The sequence below is a fragment of the Geotrypetes seraphini genome, chromosome 4, assembly GCF_902459505.1.
Source record: "Geotrypetes seraphini chromosome 4, aGeoSer1.1, whole genome shotgun sequence".
NCBI classification, from domain to species: Eukaryota; Metazoa; Chordata; class Amphibia; order Gymnophiona; family Dermophiidae; genus Geotrypetes; species Geotrypetes seraphini.
Genome location: NC_047087.1, coordinates 259266520 through 259291740, shown reverse-complemented (window position 1 = coordinate 259291740; position 25221 = coordinate 259266520). Strand labels below are relative to the sequence as shown.

Genomic DNA, 25221 nt, shown 5'->3' with positions numbered 1-25221 from the left:
ACCTCTATGTTCTAGCACAACCACCAAACTTCACAAGGGTACTCAGTCAGATAAGACTATCTCAAATGGTAGTAAAACTTAACTACCACTTCAATGCCCTTATGTATTAAATTCAGTTCTTCCAAGATCCTCAGCAGCACCACTTGGAGCTCAATACTTTTTCATTGCTCCAAGCTTTACGTGTCAATTCGTCATCAGCATTTTTTTCAATTTTCTTAACTTTTGTGAATTTGTATAAAACTTATTTGAAACTTAAATATTAGATTAGAAGCATATTACTTAGCTTAGCTTAATCATGTGGTCTCTGGCAAGGGATTATTGCACCAACATGTTTTGCTGTAGAGCTTTATCAAGGACTAGTGTTTAAGCCCGTTACATTAACGGGTGCTAGAATATATGGCTGGCTGTCTTTCTTTATTTATGTCTCTCTCCCTGCTCCTGTCTCTTTCTTCCTTTCTTTCTGTCTCTCTCCCTCCTGCAATTTTTCTCTCTCTCTCCCTGGCACCCTTTGTCTGTCTGTCTTTCTTTCTGTCTCTCTTTGGTCCCCTGTCTGTCTTTATTTCTGTCTGTCTCTCTCCCTAGCCTCCTTTGTCTGTCTGTATTTCTTTCTGTGTCTCCCCCCCCCCCCCACCCCACTTTCCTTTGCAGAAGCAGCAGTGATATTTTCCTTCCCCTCCAGATCCCTGTGAAGTAGTAGCAGCATTTCCCCCCACCCACCCCCCATTCCCTTCTCTCCCCCCCCACCACTTTCCTTTGCATAAGCAGCAGCGTTATTTCCCTTCCCCTCCAGGTCCCTGCTGAGTAGTAGAAGCATTTTCCCCCACCCCCCATTCCCTTCTCTTACCGTGAACTGCCCTGCTCCGTTCGGCCCCTCCCCCTTCCCTTCCCGCGTGCTGGCCTACTGCTGCTGAAGGTTTTTTTCGGCGACTCCTCCTGTTAAAATTCTAATCCTGTTAAAACTCCCCCCCCCCTTCCCGCAACCGCTCCTGTTCAAAGCGGCCTGCTGAGGTTTGCGGCCGGCTGTAACGAACCTCGCAGGCCGCTCTCCAACTCGGTAGCATTTCCCTCTGACGCGATCGCGTCAGAGGGAACGTGCTACCATGTGGAGAGCGGCCTGAGAGGTTCGCTACAGCCGGCCGCGAACCTCAGCAGGCCGCTTTGAGAGGATGGGGGGTGGGGGAGTCTTTGACGTGCAGGCCGCTGTGAACAGGAGCGGCGGCAGGACCATGAGGCGGGAGTGAGCTGTTCGGCTTCCCCTATCTGGGGAAACCGCCGTGCCGAGGAGAGCCGGGAGTGAGTTTTTCGACTTCCCCTATCTGGGGAAACCGCCGTGCCGAAACTGCCTTGCCGAACTCAGCTGCGCGTGGGGCCGTAGTAAGCGCGGGGCATGCTGCACTCTTGGCGGCCACGGCCATACGGATCATGGAAGCACGCCGATAAGAATGCGCATTAGCCGCCTACGGTTTTATTATATAGATAACCCCTTACTATAATACCGCCAGACTCCGTGACCACTGTATCAACAGTCACGGAGTCTGGCGGTATTATAGTAAGGGGTTATCCTTGATAAAGCTCTACAGCAAAACATGTTGGTGCAATAATCCCTTGCCAGAGACCACATGACTAAGCTAAGCTAAGTAATATGCTTCTAATCTAATATTTAAGTTTCAAATAAGTTTTATACAAATTCACAAAAGTTAAGAAAATTGAAAAAAATGCTGATGACGAATTGACACGTAAAGCTTGGAGCAATGAAAAAGTATTGAGCTCCAAGTGGTGCTGCTGAGGATCTTGGAAGAACTGAATTTAATACATAAGGGCATTGAAGTGGTAGTTAAGTTTTACTACCATTTGAGATAGTCTTATCTACCTCTATGTTCAGCAGTTTAAACGCCAAGACCACCACTACATCTAAACTTACAGCACATTATCAACCAAAAACTAGCCTAAGTCCCAAACGCCCAAAACAAGACCTTTTAGGCGAAGGAGGGGCCAGTTCTTCACCTAAAAGCTGGATTCTGTAACCGACATCTTTCAAAACAACATCGGTTACAGAATCCACCCTTCCCCCCTACCACGATCGCAATCACCCCTCCACCCCGAACTGCTGCGACCCGCGGCAGGAGAGATGCCCAATCTCTCCTACCGTGGTTTGTGGCAGTTCGGGGGAGGGGTGATCGTGATCGCAGCAGGGGAGATGAGCCATCTCCCCTGCCGTGATCGTTGAGGGGGGGGGCAAGTTGCCGTGGCAGTTGAGCTGATCGCAGCAGCTGGATCAGCTCAGCGGCCCCTTTTCGGAACTTATACCTGTTTTGACTTGGTTTAAGTCAAAATGTATAAGTTCCGACTGGGCAATCTGCTCAAGTTTTTGGTTATACTTGCTCATGACTAAGTCTAGGTTGGCCCACCTCCCGCCCTTTCCCCTCCTCTAAAAATGCCTCTTTTCGCTCTAGGCATTTAGAGGCAGGGGAAAGGCCTAAGCTGGTTTTAAACCAGCTTTGATTATCGGTACTTGGACGATCTGGCTTTTTAATCGTCCAAGTACCGATTTAGGCCCCTTTTTGGACGGATTTTGTTTTTTTTATTATGAACCGTTTTGTGTTTTGATATATGCATTTTGGGAGCAGTTGTCTAAGTGGTCATCTCCATTTATGTGCTCTGAGGCCACAGGATGGAAGCCTATTCAGTAACAACTTGAACCTCCAGGTTTGTTTTTTTTTAATAGAAGCAAGCTTAACCCAGTATTGGGCACCAAATACACTTGCTCCGGCCCTGTCGATAACTTTAGATTAATTAGATTTATAAGTGTCATGTCAGCGCTTAGGGCCTGGTTTTATCAATGATGCCTACTGCTAAGCACCTGCCTACCAAGTTAGGCGCCTAACTTAATTTTTTTGAATTGGTTCAGTTGGCACTGAAACAGCACCATTAAAAACCAGCACCTTTAACAAACAATTTTTTTTTTAATTTAATTTTCGGGTCGGCACCTAACTTGGAAGGCACCATGTCAATGCCTACAGTGAGGTCCCTGAAAAGTGGGCATGGTTTGGACGAGGAATGAGTTAAGTGCCAATATTTTAGGCCAAGAAAACCCTGGCCTAATATACCGGTCCTAAGTTGCAGACCCCTAGCAGCACCTAATTTGTTATAGGCACTACTAGGTATGATCCTATAAACGATACCTAACTTTGAATGACAAGTGGTAGGTGCCCTTTTCCTAGGCACTTACCGATTTAGGCACCGTTTATAGAATCAAGCTTTTAGTGCTCAGAACAAGGTATATCAAATCAGGGGCATAGTAAGAATGAGCGGCACCCAGGGTGGTGGCACCCCTCCCCGCTCCCTCCCCTCTCTTTCCCCTTCCCTTTTAAAGTTCTCCGGCATGAGCAGCGTGCTGCCCATGTTGGTGTCAGCTCCCTTTGACGTCACTTCCTAGATGCGTGGCCCAGAAGTGACGTCAGGGAGAGAGCCAAAAAGGTATAGGGGAAAGCAAGGAGCGGGCAAGCGAGGAGAGGAGGAGGGGTGCTGCGGTGGGGTGAGGTGGAACACCGTACCTGGGGCATATCGCACCCTCTGCACTGTATCAAATAAAGACACATCTCACAAGCACAAATCTATTCCCCCTTCACCAGAATATGTTAAATAAGAGATACAAAATGTGCTCCCATGTATGAATTCATTGAAAAATATATTGGGAAAACACCAGATACAATATACAAGTTGAAAGACAACTTACATCCTCTGCATGTAAGTTGAAGGCACTAATCGCAAGCAGATTTATAGTCCAAGTTTAGAGAAGACGATACCAGCAGCTAAGCCAGCTTAATGGATTTGGTTTCACTTGCATCAAGAGGACAGTATTCTAAAAATACAGAAAAAGTAGCAACCCGTTCTGGATGGACAATCACCTCACGCATTGCCAAGTGCACTTTCGACAAGAGAACACCACCATCACTTCTGCAGTTACCAATGCAAGGCTGGTGTTCATACAGATAACTAGAAGGGCAAATTTGATTAAGACCCAGCACATCTATATATCTATGCCAGGACTCTGTAATGCAACATATGGTTGTATATCATCAATGAAATCAAAGATAACATAAGAGTCATACTGGGACAGACCGAGGGTCCATCAAGCCCAATATCCTGTTTCTAACAGTGACCAACTCTGGTCACAAGTACCTGGCGAGATCCCAAGGAATAAAACAGAATGTATGCTGTTTATTCTAGGAATACACAGTGGATTTCCCAAAGTCCATCTTAATAATACCTTATGGACTTCTCTTTTAGGAAGTTAGCCAAACCTTTTTTAAACCTTGCTAAGCTAACTGCTTTCACCACATTCTCCAGCAACAAATTCCAGAGTTTAATTGCATGCTGAATGAAGAAATATTTTCTCCGGTTTGTTTTAAATTTACTACGTGTAGCTTCAACACATGCTCCCTATTCCTAGTATTTTGGGGGAAAAAGTAAAAAAAGCAAATCACATCTACCCATTCTACTCCACTAAGTATTTTATAGACCTCTATCATTTCTCCCCTGATCTGTCACTTCTCCAGGATGAAGAGCCCTAGCCACTTTAGCCTTTTCTCATAAGGAAGTCGTCCCATCCCTTTTATTATTTTTGTTGCCCATCTCTGTACCTTTTCTAATTCTGCTATATCTTTTTTTTAAGATGCGGTGACCAGAATTGCACACAGTATTCGAGGCGCAGTCATATCAAGAATGATACAAAGGCATTATAACATTTTCATCTTTGTTCTCCCCTCCTTTCCTGATAATTCCTAACATTCTATTTGCTTTCTGCACACTGAGCTAATGGTTTCAACATATCCTCAACAATGACACCTAGGGCTGAATTCTCAAAACTTACCATGCTCTTAATGATGGTCGCTAAACCAGTTCCAGCCAATTTAGCATGCCAGTATTTCACCAGCCAAATATTAGAACGGCTCACTGTGGTCTGTTCCATGCTTCCTAGCAGTCTCCAACTCTGCCATGCAAATGTAGTACAACGAGGTCATTAATATTAAAATGGTAGTAAAATAGGCTGGTTAATATTTAAATGAGCACTCCAGGCGATTCTCTTTCATTGCCAGGTGATTCTGTAACCTTGTTGTGCCTTATTTTCCGGTCTGTTCCTGAGTGCTGATTGGCTCAGGCACTGACAGAAAAGTAAAACTTGACAACTCAACCCCCCCCAGCCGGCAAATTAAAAAAAAAGACCCCCAATTCCTCACTCCCTCACTTTCACCAGTCCCCACCCAAGGCCTATTGATACCCCCAACGTTGCAGGCCCACCTCTTCAAAATGGCAGGCCTTCCTCTTCCTGGTGCATCCCAGGAGAGACCTATGGTTTGGTTGATTAGGGCAAGGAGAGCAGCCTTGATTGGAGGGAGGAGCTGTACCTAGCAATTACTCTTCCAGGTAAGCGCCAGCCACAATACCTCCCCCCCACCTTACCAGCGATTCTCTACACAAATAGCGTGCATATAATTCACATGCTATTATGCTGAGACTCGCCCATAAAAGTCAAATTGCTCCCACCACAGCCACTACATCAACTCACTGGATTTTACCAGCAAATTTTGAGAATCCAGCCCCTAGATCCTTTTACTGGGTAGTGACTCCTAACATGGAACCCTGCATCGAGTAGCTATAGTTCGGTTCCTCTTTCCCAAATGCGTCACTTTTCACTTGCTCACATTAAACCTCATCTTCCGTTTTGATACCCAGTCTTGCAAGGTTCTCTAGCAGTTTTTCACAATCCTCTTGCGATTTAACAACTTTGGGGGTCTTTTACTAAAGCGCGCTAGCTGATTTAGCACGTTCTAAATGCTAATACGTCCGTAGAATATAATGGACGCGTTAGCATTTAGCATGCGTTAAATCGGCTAGCGTGCCTTATTAAAAGACCCCCTTTGTGTCATCAGCAAATTTAATTCTCTCACTACTTATTCCCATCTCTAGATCATTGAGGCCCTGTCCCTTATTGCTAATAATCTAATGTATCAATGTAAGTAAATGTGATTACAGATTAGAAACCAAACTGACAAGGAAACAAAATATTATAATAGTCCAGATACTTGGTCAATTGAACTGTAACGATCACTTCCAAAATCTTTACAATGATAGGATATTTGCCATTGGGTAATAACTGGCAGGATTATTCTTTTTTTCCTGCAGGATTCTTTAATAAGTAAGTCAATACTTTAGTCCCAAGAAAACTGGGGGAAACTGCTTTGTGTCAAGGAAGAGACAATCTAAGAATATAACCATGACAAGAAGAAGAGACTGCAATAAATATGTTGAACATTACATTACATTACATTAGGGATTTCTATTCCGCCATTACCTTACAGTTCAAGGCGGATTACAAAAGAATTATCCAAGATGTATTACAACAAGAACTTATAAAAAAAAAAATTGGTCATTTTCAAAGAGAGTAAGAAATGGGTAAGGTTATTTGTTTGGGGTAGCTGGCTTTAGTGAGAGGTGGAGTTTGAGACTTGCGGTATTATTTCTTTTTTCAGAGTTTTCTTGAAGAGTATTGTCTTTATTTCTTTTCTAAAAGTCTTGTAGTCGAGGGATGCCGTCAGTAGATTGGCGATTTGGTTGTCTAGTTTGGCTGCTTGAGTAGCCAGGAGGCCATCATATAGTTTTTTTCCGTTTGACCTCCTTAATTGGGGGGTATGAGAATGGGATGTGAGTTTTCCTATGTCTGGTTGCGGTGTTGTGGATGAGGCGGTTATTCAGGTAGTTTGGACTGTCTCCGTATAAAGTCTTAAATAATAGGCAGTAGAATTTAAATTGTATTCTTGCTGGGATCGGAAGCCAGTGCGATTGGAGATATGCTTCTGTAATGTGATCATGTTTCTTTAATGAGTAGATGAGTCTTCAAACAACAGTGTTTTCTTGAAAATTTCTGCAATGCTATCAGAATTTATTTTAATAGGATTTGGTCAGATTTTAACCCTATCCAATCAGCCACATACTTGTCCCTTATCCTGTGTCTCTCCTAATATTATCTCTGTACCTTTTGAGTTAAGGACACCTGTTTTCTTATTTTAGCTGTCTTGTCCTGCAAATAATTGGCTGAAGTCTCAGCTGTTAAAGACCGGTCCATTTTAATCATTTAAATACATGCCACCTCTGACCTCTCATGTCTGAAGCAGTTTACAGTATTCACAGCTTACAATCAAAATAAAATCACACATTTACAAATAAAATAGACATACTTAAAAACTAGCAACCCAACCCTCAGCCCACCCTGCCTAAATCCATCAATCAGAAAACCTAGCATATTAGCCACTTTGAGAGATGTCCAACTGAACCCAGAGGCTTAGCTAGGGGGACACAAGGGGCACAGCAGCTCTCCCAAATGAATTTTGAATGAAATGGTGCCGATGTAGATTGACCCTTCAGCCTCACAGAAGCACTATTTTACAAAAGGTCTGCTTCCCTGATGTCAAAATTTGTCTCTACTTCTGACTCTACCCACTACTTTCACCTACCAAGCTCTCCTCAAATAGCCAAGCATATCTTTCTGTCATTTCAAGAGGTAGCATTTTACTTTCAGTGGTAGAATGATCTGAAACTTTAAATTTGCTTATGCCAAGGCAGCTTACCTTGGATCAGCGTGGACAGGTGGAAAGGTGCTCCATTTGCTCTTGTAGGCCAAGCCCTGGAACACCTTCTATAGGGAAACTCCTGAGAAGGCGACAGCCAAGCACTGACACAACTAATAACAGAAACACTCTTCAACATCTGAAGAGCTCATCTTTCATATCATAACACTTTCCTCCTATATATTTACCAGATAATTCTCAGCTGAAGTACTGGGACACTGTGAAAGCTCTTGGGAGCAATGTGTCCATCTCTTCTGTCTCCTCTGACAGGGAAGAAAGTGGTGGATGCCTATATTGTGTAACATAAAACACACTGGAGGATATTCAATAAAGAGTGCTGAAACTTAGGTACTGGTAGGTGCCCTACCAGCACCTAAGTTAATTGAGAAATGCCGTTTAAAATGGCGGAAAATGGTAAAATTAAAGCGCCTACCAGTCAGTGCCTAAATAAAAAAAAATGCCAGAATCACGCCTACATAGGTGCTTTACGGCGCTTAATGCCACTATGGATGTGGCTAATGCCTACGTAAGCGCAATTCACAACAAAGATAAGCGCTAGAAATTTAGGCCCAGGAAACCCTGGCCTACATTTATGGTGCCCATCTTTCACAGAGGCGCAATTCTTTATAGAGCACCATCACGTGATTAACATACGTTCAGCCACTTTTTAGGTGACCATCAATATCGGCGCCCTATAGAAAATCCAGGCCATAATGAATACTTTTGCAGACTTTCCTTGGAATAAGGGCAGGGAAACACTTTTTCAATAATCCCAAAAAGCAATTTATCAGGGACCTGGTATTCATTGAGTATGGCTGAAGCTCTTCAGAGATCTACGTAACAGGGATAGAGGAAATAGCCAGGGAAATATGGGTACCAATTGTAACCTGTGTGCACAGAAAGAAAATAGTGTACCATAATCCTAGAAATTATGAAGCATCAGTAGCATCATTAATTACTACAGTATTTTTAGCTCTTATCCAGTAAACCTCAATTTCCTGGTTTCCAAACATTCAAGTAGCTGGAGAGGAAGTTTTGCCTAAACATGTGAACATAGAAACTAAGAAATGTACCACATCTTTAACTGGTAAGCCAAATATATCAACAGACCTGAATATCAAGACTGTGCTAATGCTCATGAGGTCTAAGGAGTAGCTTAATGGTTGGTGCAGTGAGCTTTGATCCTGGCAAACTGGGTTCAATTCCCATTGCTGCTCCTTGTGACCTTGGGCAAGTTACTTAACCTTCCGTTGCCCAAGGTACAAAACTTAAATTGAGAGCCCAAGGTACAAAACTTAAATTGAGGGACATGTACCTGCACATAACGTGTACAGCGCTGTGTCAAGTCTAGTAGCACTGTAGAAATGATTAGTAGATGTTTTAGTATATGTCTTTCTGGCTTTTGAATGAACCAAGCCCATATGATTACAATTAGTAGACCCAAAGATATTGGAGAACTGATCTGTCTCATAGAAGTCCTATAGAGTCTCTCTACTGCTCAGTACAGAGTTTACATTGGTTTCCTTTTCGATTGAAAGTTCAGTTTAAATGTGCCTGCATATTTTTTAAAAATCTTACATAATATCTTTGATTCGTTGGTCCCTCTAGCTTTAAATTCTTTTGAGATCTTCAAGTTGCAGAATTATCCATGTACTTAAACTTTCTTTTCCCACTGTAAAAGGTGTCAGATCTATCAATAAAATTGTTCATTCCTTCCCCTATTTACTAACAGCAATTTGGAACGACCTACCTTCTCAAATAAAATCCTGTTTATCCCTTCAAGTTTTTCCCAAAAAAATTCTGAAAACTACTCTGTTTCAGCGTTTTACAGCAGATAAATTTCCATGAGATTAATTCTTTCTATTAACTATAATTATTGTTAACCGAGTCAAGCCTTGTTTCTCAGGGATGACTCTGTATGTAAGTCCAAGATTTAGTTTAGTTTAGTTTAATGGACAATTAGGCAACTAGGTTGAAGTGGCCTCCAGAAAAGAGCCAATACATCTGGAGATTGGCTGATGCCAGGTGTATCTTTGGCTATCCTCTGGAAGGTGCCAGAGACTAGTAACACAGAACTCTCATCACTTTCACCTTGTGGTTGTGATATTTATTCGAGGTTAACCCGTTAGCACAACTTTCATTAAGATGGGAGATGAGAGTTCTAATCAGCCTGAATTCTCCCAGCTTCTCTGAATGTACTCTGGGATGAAATAGTCTCTGGTGGATGTTCAGCCTTTCCTGCAATGTGTATTCAGGTAGATATATTGTTAGAGCTACAGATGTTTGCTTCAAGTTCATTTCCATATTTGTTAGACCCAGTGGCAAGAAAAACACCACCCTCTTAAATAACCTTTGTCATGGTCCTTCTGTTATTAATTGTGGGAAAAGAGCCTGGGATCATATCCCTTCCTCTGGCTAGTCCTCCTGGATCTATATTTATTTATTAGAATTTATTTGCTGCCTTTTTGAAGGTAATATAAAGAAATAAAACAAAACGCAAAGGAGATAAGATGATACTTTTTTTACTTGACTAACAATGCATTTTTTGATTAGCTTCTATGTCTTTGAAGAAATTCACCCAAGGCAGTGTACAACAATTATAAGTCAAATATAGGCAATAGACAATTACAGCAGTAAAAATATTCAAATAACAATTCAAGGTATGGCATAGTTGACACAATACACAATAAAACATTTTCATAGACAGCATAGGATGTAAGTTTCGAAGTTTATTCTAATCTTACTATCCCGCACCAAGGGTAAAACCTTCTGGACAGCTTACAATCTAAAATCTTAATAACTAAAATAGTATCATAAAATAACATACAACTTAAGATTAAGGTTAAAGGAAGAACTACAATTTTTAAACAATAGAAGGGGAGGTAAACACATTAGGTTAAAACTTCTTATGTCTGGCAGAAGATTCTCAAGTGCCAATTGAAACATATAGATAGATATGAGTGAGAAAATAAGGAGACTAATTTAAAGAAAGTTGCACATGAAATCAGAAAGGTGCTTGAATATTATCTCGGCTAAGAAAGAAGTGGATAAACAGGTCCTGCTACAGTATGTGAAGCCAGTGTTAGTCAGCCATACCATGGGGCACACTGGAGCATCCCACAGTCATTTTAGGATGTGCCTGTACTACCCGCATACTAAAAATTAAAATTTAGTTTTTGTTGCAGGGGCCAAGTATGTTGTGCGCTAATCAGTTAGCATAGCTACTTTGCCACACACGAACCAATTATTGTGTTTTTAACGCATGAGCCATGATTCTATAAAAGATGCCTGAAAGGTGTGCATAACTGATCTAGATTTTTTGATTGGCTTAATTGGTGCTGATAATTGAGAACCATCTTCCTATAATCCGTATAATTGTAAAGCGGAAAGCCTCACTATTACAAAAATCGACCCAAACAGTACAACAGTGCTGGGTGTATCATCAATATATTTTTTAATATACAATTCAATACAGAGAGTACTTCATGGGAGTTCAGATTTCCACCCTTATCACACAGATACAGGTGGGGGGATTCTTCATAATTCCTAGTACTTAATCTGTTATTAATTTTCTACTTCCTACTTCATTTTTATATTTAATTTATTCTTATTTTATTTTCGTTTCATTACTGTTTCATTAATAAATAATTAAATAGTGTAAATAGTATAACTTAGCTTTTGTTAGAAGTCCATTCCCCTTCCCGACGCGTTACGCCTAGCTTTTTCAAGGTCGGGGGAACTGAACATTGCTACTTAGCTTCTCCTGTTAAATCCCGTCGCCTGCGGTTCAAAACCTGGTGCCTACCACTTTGAGATAGGCATCTATATTGAAGCGCCTGCCAGCAAGTAGGTGTGATTGGGGCAGATTCTGGATGGATTTTGGTGTGATTTGACTTAGGCCTTGGTAGGCGCCTACCTTAGGCGCTGTCATGTAGACCAAGAAAACCATGGCCTAGCAGTATGCCTAAGGATTCAGGGCAGGTTGATTCACTCTTGACATTTCCCCACTGTCTAAAGTGGAATTGTTGTCTTGCTCCAGAACTAGATGTCCATGCAGGCAGTGGGGTAACACCAGTACTGGATCAGACAACTCTGAAAATATGGCAGTTCCAAATTTGAAACTTTTCACTAGTTTTGATTGTAAAGAAGGAAATGATAAGTCATATAGATAAGCAAGATATAATTACTGGGAGGCAAGGTACGAGACATACAACAAATATACAGACATGCAAAACTATCAAGCCTACTTTCTGAGATGTGTGCTCATCTCCACATGTAAATGGGCCATTTGGCCTTTATCTGCCGTCATGCTTCTATGTTTCTATAGAGACTGTGTCTGAATTCAAGAGGGCCTGGGATAGGCACATGGGATCTCTGAAAGAGAGAAAGAGATAATAGTTACTGCAGATGGGCAGACTAAATAGGCCATTTGGCCTTTATCTGCCTTCATGTTTCTGTTTCTATAGAGACTGTGTCTGAATTCCCTTTGTGGTTCCCTATGGATCCCCTGAGACTTATAGAAACGTATGCTAAACCCAAAGACACTGTGATCTCATATCAGTTCTTCCCTCTGGAAAATAGCTAAGTGCATGTGTATATGCACTCTCCCCCAAACCTCTTATTCAGATGTCTGAGACTTTGATGGAGACCTTACACTCTTGTAATTTTCCATTTCATCTGTGTGAAGTGATAACTTGGAGATTTCATAATTGCATTTGAAGCTGTAGGAAGAAATTGTATACTGCTAATGACTGGCATAGGAATGTAACACTAAAGGATCATTATTGGTGACAGTTATCCACCGTATCATGTTTTATTGCATAGAGTTGTTAGAAAGTGTATCCCAAGGTCTGTTTTCACCCATGTGTGTCTGCTTTTGAAGTATGTGGGGAACTGGCTTATGCAACTACTTGAAATAGATCATCTCCTTTGTACAGTCAGTTAGGGGTTTTTTTAAGTTAGGCATCAGGATCACGCACATTTATGGACTATGATCAAGAGTGATTTTAACTGGGATTGGGGTTCAAATGATCACAAAAATTTGGAAAAATCATGACAGGTTAAATTACACATTTTGGTGGACTAATGTATGTACTACATATAGATTTGAAAGAGTAAACGCAGAACGTTCAGGAAGTAGTGTTTTATTTAACAAAATTTGGAATCCATTGGCATTATTTGCGAATGCAAATTAATAGATAATATATTGCCTTCTGAGTTTTTTCATTACACATCTGGGTTGGGATGGGCGGGAGGGTTGGGTAGTGATAGATACTGATTAACATAGATATTGAATCTTCTTATTAAGATGTTTAATATTGTTAATATCAATAATTGATGGAAGGGGGCGGTTATAGTTATGATTCTATACTTTCTGCTTGTAATAGTGTTTTCTTATAATATTTTCATGTTGTCAATTTACTGTATTACACTATTGTAATTTAATAAAATAATAAAAATTATTAAAAAAAAAAAAAAAAAAAAGAGTGACAAAACAATAAAGCAAATGGTCCACTAGATCTAGGATTACAGATGTCCGGATTTACCCGGACATTGCCTCTTTTTAGAGGACATATCCGGGCATCGAGATGGCTTTTCAAAACCCTGCATTTTGTCCGGGATTTGAAAAGCTTCCAGCCCGGGACCGTGTCGGGAGGGCATCTGAGCATGCGCGGATTCAACGCAGTGATGTCATCGCGCATATGCACATGCATGTGATGTTATCGCGTCACACCTGCCCGTGCGCAGATGCCCTCCCTATGCGGCTCTGAGCATGAGAACAGATTGAGGGGCTGGGGGCGAAGCCGTGGAGGAATGGGGCATGATGGGTGGAACTGAGTGGGGCTAGGTGACACTGGCCGAGACTGGGAGTAGGTTCATGGATCTGGATTTTACAATAATCTGGAAACCCTAACTAGATCCAGTGCGGAACCAGCAAAGAAGCAGAGCTTGCAAAGAGCAGAAGTGTTTATTGAAATTTAAAATCTCCCAGGAATAAAAATAGTTGCCTGACACGGCCGCATTTTGCTAGTATCTGGCTGCGTCAAGGTGATCACCTATTGTAAACACACTAGGAAATGCTGCATTCGTTTTTGAACTGTTCTCACCAACTTTTTTTTTTATTTACTCTGGTGAAGTAGGTGCTTTCACACCAGTTAATACTATTGCCCCTGACACAGCCACATACTGGCAAAATGCGTCCATGTCAGGCAACTATTTTTATTCCTGGAAGTTTTTAAATTTCAGTAAAGACAACCATTTTTGCAAGGTCAGCTTCTTTGCGTGGATAGGGATCAGGAACCTAGTTCCATCAATTCAAGAAGTTTCTTTGTAACTTTGCAGCTATACAAAGTAATGTAAATAATTTTTCTTATAAAATGCACCCAAGGACTTCACTGAGTAATCACTGTACCTAAAGATGGTGCAGGTATTAATCAGTATCACAAAATTTGGGAGTTATTACTTATATTGCTGGATGTTGTAATCAAATTAAAGTCTAAAATCTCAGCTTTATTGATATATTTTCATTAAAATACTTTTTTTCTTTTATAATTTAATAAAGTGCTCAGTGAAATAGTTCATGCATAGATAACTTGCTACAGCGGTTAATCTTAGACCATCTTGATCTTCATTGTCTTTTGCCAACCTATAATTAAGTAACACACTTATTTATAGTCTCTCTTTCAGTTGGATTTCATCAATAACCGCTGGATAATTTATAAAAGTGAACTTGTGCAAAGTGCTGTAGTGCTGTAAACTTGACTCCTTAAAGTTTCAATTACCCCCCAACTCGAGTTTCGAGGCTGGTCTTCTTCAGGAGGGGTACTAGGAGCATAAAAGCAATACATAAAGAAAATTACTATCTAATTTAAAACTCAAGTTAACTACTCTATATATTTGTTTACTGGCTCTCAAATTCTTAAATTATTATATCTTCAATCTTACTCGAATTAAATCTTTCATACCTGTCAGTCGGCTCTCACGATTAGGGAGAACGAGCAATACCGGTGTCTCGCTCTGTTCATATCCGAACTTTAAATACATTATCCAGATACTCTAACCAGAAGAGCTCCCTCTAAACCGGAAACTTAAACTTTTACAAAGCTGTCCATTCTACTTCCGTATTAAGCCCTGTGGCTGTAGATGTTTTCCAATAAAATATAAAACGTTGTTCCTTATAATGCAATAATTTACTTATGTTACCCTGATAATTCTTTATGTGTATTAACACTGTATATCGCAATGAGTCTACTGTGTGTGATTCCTGTAACCAATGGGCAACCAGAGGGGCGGTTACCCGAGCACAACGGATATTACTAAGGTGCTCTGTGATACAGGTCTTAATCATCCTACTCGTCTGACCAATATATAATTTGTCATCACTCCTGATGACTCGCAATCTGTGCCTGAGGCCAGTTTAAATTGTTTTCCATTGGAATGAGGGACTATTATCTGATCCTGCTCCATTACATATTTGCAGTTATAACAGTGACCACATTTACGATGTGGTGGTAAGTGTCTATAATTGTTATTATACTTACGATGTTTAAGTTGTTCACCTAAATTGCTAGATCTTCTGAATGCAAACTTGGGGTTATCTTTTAACTTTGGGTGAACTTGTAACACTGACCAATGTTTTAATATTATGTTTTTAATCTGATTACTTCTTGAATTATAAGGCAAAACACAAGCTATACGTGATTCTTGATCATGTGCCCCTGGTAGGAGGAGCCAGGGTCGGTGACAACTCCTGGCTCGTTTCCACGCCTTTTTAACAATTTTTTTTTGGATAACCTCTATCACAAAATTTATGGAACATGATATTGGCTTGTTTAGTAAATTCATCCTCCTGGTATCAATCACCCATTGCTTACAGTCTGGGTGTGCATGGAAAGAAAACAAACTTGATTCATTTTCTGCTTATTTCATTTCATTTTAGAATGTTATTTTGATTCGTTTCATTCATTTTGTTTGTAGTATGCGCTATGGCCAAGATTCTATAAATGGCGCCTGAAGTTTGGTGTCTAACTTAAATTTTTTAATTGGTTTAATGGGCACCATTAATTGAAATTACCATTAAAAAACAATTTTAAAAATTAATTAGCTGGTAGGCACCTAACTTGGTAGATGCCCACCACTTTGAGGTAGGCATCTACTCTGAGGCACCTACCAGCAAGTAGATGTGGTCAGGAGCAGATTCAGGGTGGATTTTGAGCATGGTTTGACTTAGAAACTGGTAGATGCTTAACCAAGGCACACTTATTTAGGCCAAGAAAACCCTGGAGTGTACCTAAGGTTTCAGTGCCTACAAGTGCCTAAGACCACTTAGGCAACACTAGGTGTGATTCTATAAACAGTACCTAGTAGATGATTGACATTTACGCTCAATAGTGTCCAACAGTTAGGTGCTATTTATAGCATCAAGGCCTTTGTTTTACAGCAGTGCGTTGCAAACTGTGTGCCCCACGAGATTTCAGGTGTGCCGTGAGACGCCGGGGGGAGGAGGAGAGGTGACAGTGCTGGCTCATAGTGAGAGTCGCATCCTGTAGGCAGTCAGCCGCCGCCAGCACCTCTCCTCCTCTCTGGTGTTTCCTCCTCTCCGCTCCTCTTCTCTTTCAAGACCCCCCACTGGCGGTTCAGGGCCCCATCTGGAGGGCCTCCATGCATGCGCGGATGTCGACATGATGATGTCACACATGCGCATGACATCATCGCGGCGACATCCATGCCCTCAAGCCGTGGCTTCCAGTTTAGTGTGTCGTGGCTCATAAAGTTTGCAAGTCACTTTTTTACAGTAAGCAGCATGCTTCTGTGAACAGTGCGTGCTAAAAACTAGAATGACGTGAACACCACAAATTTCATAGGGGTCAATATTCAGTGGGTGTTAACTGGGCAAGAGCAGCTCCTGCTTGATTAACTCCTGTGGACTTGCTCCCAGGGATAGTGTTGCAACATATCACGTCTGTCCGCAGTGCCGCCATCTGGTTAGTGCCAGGCAGCTTGATGGTGAAGCCACATGTTAACCAGGCACTGTCGATATTTCTGTGCTAGTGTCAGGATAAGTCTCCAGGCAAGTAGCTATCTGGTGCCAGCACAGAATATCTGGGTCTAATTCAGCAAAGGCAGCCATCTTTAAAAAAAACAACAAACAAACAAACCCCTGCCTGCCTATTGTCCACATAGTTTTTTAGGACATAACAAATATTACTGATGTTTCATGGCATTTTAAAGTGGCAATGTGTCCTTACCAAATGTATATGATGATACTAGCACAACAGAGGAGTCGTGAGGAAAAGATGTTAATAATTAAGCCACTTGTATAGAGTTCAAAGTACGATTTATCTGTAGTAGCATTGTGAAGACTCGATACTGACAGTGTTTCGGAATCAATACCTTTGTCAAAAGTCTTGAAGGATAATTTCTCTATCGCATGAATACCGTATTTCCCCTTATATAAGCCACGGCTTATACATTGATTTTACAAACCTGTGTATTGGGTGCAGTTTGCTTAAATGGGGCAGCCTATCTAAAGACATGAAAACTCATTTGCTAAAACTATAATTCAGTACACAAAAAGGCCTTTTTAAATTATACCCCCTCCCCCCCGCACCTTTTTAAATCCCAAGTTTTTTTTGAAACATCCATGATATTCCCTATTTCTTCTATACTTCAAAACCCAAGGAGTAGCAACATTCCATGCTACCGTTCCAGGGCAAGCAGTGGCTTCCCCCATGTCTTTCCCAGTAACCATGTACTTCTACACCTAATGCACTATTTATTTGATAGAGAAATTATCCTTCAGGACTCTTGACAAAAGTATTGATTCCGAAACACTGTCAGTGTCAAGTCTTCGCAATGCTACTACAAATAAAGTGTACTTTGAACTGTGTACCAGTTGGCTGAATTATTGACATCTCATCCTCACGACTCCTCTGTTGTGCTGTACTTCTGTTGCTGTCAAGGCCTTTTTGGGCTTTCTCTCCAGTTTTTATGATCATACCAGGCAATTTAAAATATTCTCCACTCATCATCTGATGGCATGGGAAGCACATTGGAATCACTGAATGCACACAATATATACCACAGATCGGGCATGTTAATAATCCTGTTTTTCCTGCCATGCATGTTATGTAACGCACCTAATTACCCCTACCACCAGCTCTACCGCTAATGTTTTTCAGTGCATGTACATAGTTCATCACTTCTGCTTGATTTTTCCCTCACACTTTATAAAAAAGAGTACTGCAGTAAAGCTGGTTAAGATAGAATCAAAGGCTAAGTGGAATTGTCCAGATCAGAATGATGTGCACTAATGAAAGTGTCCTCCAATGCATCTGATAATATAGGAATCTTTATTCATCCGATGACATTAAAATACATCCAACGGCTCAATGACTCGACATGCACATGTTTCGGCCAACAGGCCTTCCTCAGTCTTGAGCGCCACCAATGTGAATATCTAGAATATGTTCCCACTCTGATAGGTCTTACCAGACTTCAAACAAAAAAGAAAGTCAACTAACTCAGGGACCGAGGTCCCTGAGAGAAAGAAAGAGGAACTCCTGAGTTAGTTGACTTTATTTTTTGTTCGAAGTCTGGTAAGACCTATCAGAGTGGGAACATATTCACATTGGTGGCGCTCAAGACTCCTGAGAAAGGCCTGTTGGCCGAAACATGTGCATGTTGAGTCATTGAGTCGTTGGATGTATTTTATGTCATTGGATGAATAAAGATTCCTATATTATCAGATGCATTGGAGGACACTTTCATTAGTGCACATCATTCTGATCTGGATAATTCCACTCAGCCTTTGGTCATTTGAGTTTGTGGTTTTGGTTTTTTCCCCTGTTTTTGCCTTCCTTAAGACAGAATCAAACCAATATCTTTATCTGTTCACCTCTGTATAGTAGCGATCTCAAATGTCCTTGAATGTGTTTTTCCTCTGCCACCCCATTGTTAACCCTTCTTGACCCAAGCACACCATGCTAACACTTCTTTTCCCTCTTTTTCATTCACAACGCTCTGCAGTGTGACACAGGTTAAGAATGCGCTTGAGTCAAACCGTGTCTTGTAAGTGGATTTTCTGCATTTCTTGAACTTAGCTGTGCTTTGCTCACAAATGTTATTGAATGTTAAATTTCATTTTGATGACAAACTGCTGTTTCCTCAATTTAACAGCTTTTGTAGATAATTTACTAAGAATTTGGCACTTGTAATAGGTGAGCTGCAGGGGGACTGATAACGTTGGTAACTTAAAGCTACCATCTCTGCTGTCCTGCACTGTTCACGCTCAGTTGCCATTTTGCTCAAAAACAGCCAATTTTGAAGTGCTGTATATTTTTAGGTAAAATAATTGCTGATTAAGATTGGGTTTTTCTAATTAGCAAATTCAAACAGAGCTACAGGAGTCAAACATCTTAAACGTTAAGGCACTCGAGCCTCTCCTGTAATATTGCCCTTATAACTGGGGCCAAATATTAGAAAAATAATCTAATAAAGAAAAATAGTTTCTATGGACCTCAGAGCTAAACACCTCCAACAGAATATAAGTTTAAACTGAGGGCTACAGAATACTCTATTATCAGTCCTAACAACATACATTGGCGAAAAAACCCTCAACAACTACAAAACTCCACCTTAAAAAGACTGAATGTAGAGGAAAAAGCCATTCTATCAAAAATATTTATCCAGAATGGAGAGCACAAACAATTGGTGAAGCCACCAAAACTGGTCTTCCAGCAAAATGGCCTTGTACATCAATCACTTCACAGCTTTTTAATCTGTAAAGTGAAAAGTAAACTTAAGAGTTTGCTTATTTCTTATTATGTCCCCATGAAACAGATGATCCATGCAAACAAATGTGCAAGAGCTCAACAAGGCCCCTTGTTTCACTCGAGCTGTTTCAGGAGTCCATAACTGTGATTCTTCAATTGCCTTAATGTTTAAAGTTTTTCTAATTAGCCCATATTTTGCACTATCAAACCAAGCATCATCTTCTTGGTATCTGTCTCATTTCTGCTCTATACATATCGTACCTGTCTCTCTGTATTCCATAGGTTATCCCTAATGAATATGCACATGATAGATTTGCATACCGTGAGGGTAATATGCGTGAGAATCTGTCTCATGCATATTCATTAAGGACGCCCAGAAAACCTAATTCATTTGTGACCTTTTAGATGATCAGTGAATGCCACTCTGAGGTTTAAAATGATGCTCTATATTTATTTGATTTTGTAACCCATCAAATCAAGCATTTTCCCTATTTGACCCAGCGGAAAAAAAATATGTTTTGCCTTTACTTGCAAGTTTAGTTATCGATGCGAAGAGCTCTGAACTGAGCAAATTAAATGGGCCGCATTAGCCTTTATCTGTCTTCATATTCTATCTTTGAGTCTCCGAGGAGGGGCACAGGTGACAGATTTTTGCTAGTGGCTCTGAACTTCCTTCTCATGGCAAGCCTCTATTCCAGTGGTTCCCAACCCTGTCCTGGAGGATAACCAGCCAGTCAGGTTTCCAGGATAGCCCTAATTAATATGCATGGGGCAGATTTGCATGCCTGTCATCTCCATTATATGCAAATCTCTCTTATGCATATTCATTAGGGCTGTCCCGAAAACCTGACTGGCTGGTGGTCCTCCAGGACAGGGTTGCGTCTAATCTACTATGAGCAGGAAGCAGATCATACCATAGATGGGAAAGGTGAAACACTAGCAATATATATTGTTATTAAACAGTCCTGTTTTGGGATTGCTTTTCTGCCTTTTCAACTTGCCCCTCTTCCCTCCCCCTCCTTCCCATTGAATCACTTAAAAGTGAAACAGGGAGACATGGGCAGTCATTTCCTTAATTGATCGCAATGACTGGGAGGAGTCTAATAATTGCAGACTGTATGTTAATCTATAATTTTGGTTGTGCTTCAATGTGTTTGCTTATGGATTGGAATCTGATCATAGAAGTTCATGTCGTATGTTTCTTTACACTTAGGTTTATAATGGGAGATCTATCAGACTCTGAAAATGATATAGGCGAGCCACCAAAAGAATGGGATCTGCATGGAGCTGAAGAGGAGCAAAAGGCATTTAGCCATGGCACAGAGCTAATCCCTTGGTATGTGTTATCGATCCGAACGGACGTCCATCAGTTTCTTCAACAAGGAGCGACTGTGATCCACTATGACCAGGACGCACACATCTCCTCGCGCTGTTTCCTGCAGCTTCAGCCCGATAACTGCACCTTGACCTGGACCAAACTCACTACCACCTGCCTGGCCAATGCCAAAATCAAACCGGGTGGCCCGGGAAGTAGTGCCGAGCTCAGCCACAGCAGATTTCAGTTTCTCGCCGGTGCTGGTGCCAGTGGGCTAGTGGGAGGCTTCTTGGATTTGTTTTCGGTGAAAGCTGTTTATATGGGACATCCTGGCGTTGATATGCACACTGTGTGTGTTCAGAATAAACTCTGCAATATGACTCTTGAAGAGAGTGGTGTAACTCTGCAATACGGGCTTCATACTACTGATAACAAGCTGTTGCACTTTGTGGCTCCAAAGTTTACAGCCAAAGTACTGTATGACGGAGTGTTGGAACTAACGAAAGCCGTAAGAAAAATGAGGAAGTTCCCTGACCAGAGACTGCAATGGCTGAGGAAACAATACGTGAGCCTGTATCAGGTAAAGGACCTTGTATGGTCAGACCATATCATAGACTATGGAGAAGAGACATGCAGAAATTGGTTGCATGTTGTCTAAATCTGTGCAAGTAACACAGGGCTCCTTTACTAAAGTGTATTAAATTTTGCAGTTACTATGGTAATTGCCAGACGCTACTGTACTCTCCATAGAATTACCATTGTCCCACCTAGTTGCACCCCCCCCAACACAAAATGCTTTTAACGCATAAAGTAGCACATGTGAATTGTAAAAATAATGCAAAAACAACTACTACGTTTGTATTATAGCAGTTAATGCATGCCAGTTCGCATGTTAAGGGCCAAACACATCTTAGTAAATGTGCCCCACAGTGAAGAAAAGAGTTCATAGTTCCCCTGGGAAAATCAGAGAGCCAGCTTGAAGTTTTAGGTGGAAGTAGGTGAGAAAAGCGGAGAGCTCTTGCAAGTCTGTTTGGAGGAGAATTTACATTGTCCAGGAATTTTATTTCCTGCTGCTTTTGGAAAACAGAGAATTCCAAAGCAGAACGCTGCAGGCAAAAACCCATACAGTAAGTGCTGTGGGCCTTTGACCCAAGCTTTAAGTTCTAGATCCATTTTGTGCAGAAGCTACGGCTTGCACAATATTTTCTGTAGATTTTTTTTCCCCCTTCCTGTTGCCACGAGAAATTCTTGGTTTTGTTTACCCTTTTTCATTTGTTCCTAAAACTTTAACCCATCCCTTAATCTCACAAATATACAGTGACTTCGGGAATTTGGAGAAAGACAGGTTCGCCAGTTCCAGAATCCTATCTTTGTAAGGAATAATAAAAATATCAATCACAGACTGTGGCAGAAGGGTGAAACCATGACCAAAGACCCTTCCTGACCAATGAAATTATTGTAAATATAAACAAATCTTCATCTACAGCAATTGATCTTTGTAACAAATGGAGGAGAAGCCTCAGAACATCCAGGGAAAACACTTGGTTCTGGCACTAATCAATCACAATCTAATGTATAAACAAAACTTGAAAACCCAATTTTTATATAGCGTTCTTCAAGAACTTATCTTTGAACGAAGAATTTCTACTACTAATAAAATTATTGCCCATGCTCAGCAAATCCGTATTTGGTAGGTGACACTACTGAAACTATCAGTTCACTGTTATAGGATGTAGAAGATTTGGAGGAATTCTGAGATCTGGTGGTTATTGCTGTGGTAGGTATTAGAGAATGATAGGGGGACAAATTTTTACCCGTCCCCACAGGAACACAATTTCCCCATTCCTATACGCTCAGCCTTAACTGTACAAGCCTTGAGCACTTATGACTTTAAAGTGTTTGATGTGTGTGCAGATGAGGACAGAGCTTGCAGGAATGGGGCAGGGACAGGAAAAGAACTCACTGGGACGGGGAAAATGAGTTCCCGTGTCATCTGAGAGGGTCTTCCTCAGTATTTGGGCCTTAGACATGGGTCTAGTTTGCCTATGCCTTAATCTTGCCCTGTTCCAGTGAATTATGCATGAGATGAATCTGCATATACCATGATTCCTGTACGTGCAAACGTACCTTGTGTGCCTTGAGCAGTGGTAGTAGGTGGTTATGATATCAAGTTTCAAGTTTATTAAAATTTGATTAATCGCTTAGCATAAAATTCTAAGCGATTTACAATTAAAATGAGGGGAATACATGTAATCATCTGAAACATGAATCGAGACAAAGACACTATCAGACATCCTGGAACATTAGGAAAAAGGGTGAACTACAATATTTTTAGGAAAGAAACAAGAAGAATAGGAAGAGAATGTAAAATATTTAATGATCAAAGCCAAAAACAGAGTAATACTGAGAATTTGGAGGTTAGTTGAAATTAAGACTCAAACGTGTCTTTGAAAAGAAAACTTTTAAGGGCTTCTTTGAACTTATCAAGACTTTTTTCCTCCCTTAAGTAAGCTGACAGTGAATTCCATGTGAGTGGGGCTGTTACCGAAAAAATAATATTACAACGCGTGTTAATAACTTTTAATAAGGGAACCGATAATAGATAATAGGAGGTGCGAACATTAATCAAACATTTCCTAGGAGTATAGGGTATAGAAAAGGTTGGGAACCATTGGCTTAGAGGGAACAGTAGCAGTTACATCTGGATTTACCCAGACATGTCCTCTTTTTAGAGGACTGTTCAGACGGCTTTTCAAAATCCGGCACTTTGTCCAGGTTTTGAACAGCTGTTGAGATTGGGGCCGAGTCTGTGCAGATGTACTCTAGACTCAGTCTCTCAAGTTTCAAGTTTATTAGGTTTTTATATACCGCCTATCAAGGTTATCTAAGCGGTTTTTACAATCAGGTACTCAAGCATTTTCCATATCTGTCCCGGTGGGCTCACAATCTATCTAACGTACCTGGGGCTATGTAGGATTAAGTGACTTGCCCAGGTCACAGGGAGCAGCGTGGGGTTTGAACCCACAACCCCAGAGTGCTGAGGCTGTAGCTCCAACCACTGCGCCACACAGTCCGAAGAGACGAGGTTTATGTGGGGTTGGGGTTGGGGGCCGGAACAGGGCCACACGTCCTCTTTTTCCAGATGCAAAATCTGGTAACCCTACAGTTACATGTGAACACTTATACCAGTTATAGAGTAGAGAATGACACAGGGACAAATTTTTCCCCATCCCCATGGGAAATTATTTTCTTGTCCCGTCCTGGAGAGTTCTTTTCCTGTCCCTGCCTCATTCCTGCAAGCTCTGTTCTCATCTGCACAAGTCTCAAACACTTTAAAATCATAAGTGTTCAAGGTTTGTGTGGTTAAGGCTGAGCTTTCAGGAACGAGACAGGGACAGTGACAAAACTTGCAGGGACAGGATGGAGAAATTTGTCCCTGTGTCATTCTCTAAATGCTCATATTTATATGCCGAAGCATTCTGTAAGTTATAAATGTAAGTGTGAGGCCCATCCAAGCTTTACCCAGTCTTCACCTATATGTATGCCTACCTGTAAGATACATACCATGTTAAGATATGCACATATTTATAGAATAGTGTTTAAAATTAGGGATATGTATGCATGTAAGCTCTGATATTCTAATCATTTACACACATATTCAGTGTTAGCACGCACTTTCTAGAATCATCCCCTAGGTCCTTGAATAAGGTGTTTGCCAGCGTTTTCCTATTCATGGGATGTTTTTCCCTTACACTGCAGGAAGACAGCAGGTTTGAAGGCCCAACACTGGCTCAAGCTGTGGAGCTGTTTGGTGGCAGGCGTTGGAGCACGAGAAACACAGGCATGGGGATCTTGACCAAGAGCACCGAGAAAGGCAACGTTCAGAGAAACAACACCTTGGGAATAAACACAGCCAAGAAAAAGAAAAAAGTACTCATGAGGGTAGAACACTTTGCGGTTTCTCTTTTGTCAGATCATTGTCATGGCTGCTTAGTACCTGTTACAATCAAGTGGATAGTCATTTCTAAAGGATTTGCTGAGCCTGGATTTCACACCAGCAGACTATACCTTTCTCAGGGCAGCAAAATTCTGGGTTGGCAAAGTAGCAAGAGACTATGATAGTATTTTTTTCTGACAGATATGGGCTACAGCACTCCATCATTTGCCCAGTTAGAGAATACAATCCCACATTGCATTGAGGAAAGCAGAGTTTAGCAGTTCCTGATACACTTCTGGGGCATGGGGAGGCTCTTAGTGGTATTAGCCTGCCAACTAAAGCTGCACATTTCACTATGCAGAATTCAGCTGGGTAGGCCACAGATTTACCATTTTATTTAGGAGCCCTGCAGACCTAAAAATGTAAATGAAGTCAGTCTGTTCAGGAAGACTCTTTTATAAGAGGTTCAGTTTCATGGTTACCCTATGCTGCACTTTAAAGTTGAGTTTCCATTCTGTAATACCACACGTTTTAACAACTCAAATGTATTTTTTGTCTTCTGCCTAA

At 41.1% G+C, this 25221-nt stretch overlaps 1 protein-coding gene across 3 annotated transcripts in view; it reads left to right on the top strand.

Annotated features, from left to right (window-relative positions):
- The window catches only part of PLCE1 (phospholipase C epsilon 1), a 496428-nt gene that overhangs the window by 368177 nt on the left and 103030 nt on the right, over positions 1 to 25221 (top strand). For 2 of the 3 annotated variants that reach the window (XM_033942327.1, XM_033942326.1), the window contains exons 8-10: positions 18657 to 18698; positions 20616 to 21297; positions 24477 to 24659. In XM_033942327.1, coding sequence (XP_033798218.1) covers positions 18657 to 18698; positions 20616 to 21297; positions 24477 to 24659 — 907 coding nt within the window. The remainder of the gene's footprint in view (positions 1 to 18656; positions 18699 to 20615; positions 21298 to 24476; positions 24660 to 25221) is intronic. The other variant, XM_033942328.1, reaches the window with a different exon arrangement.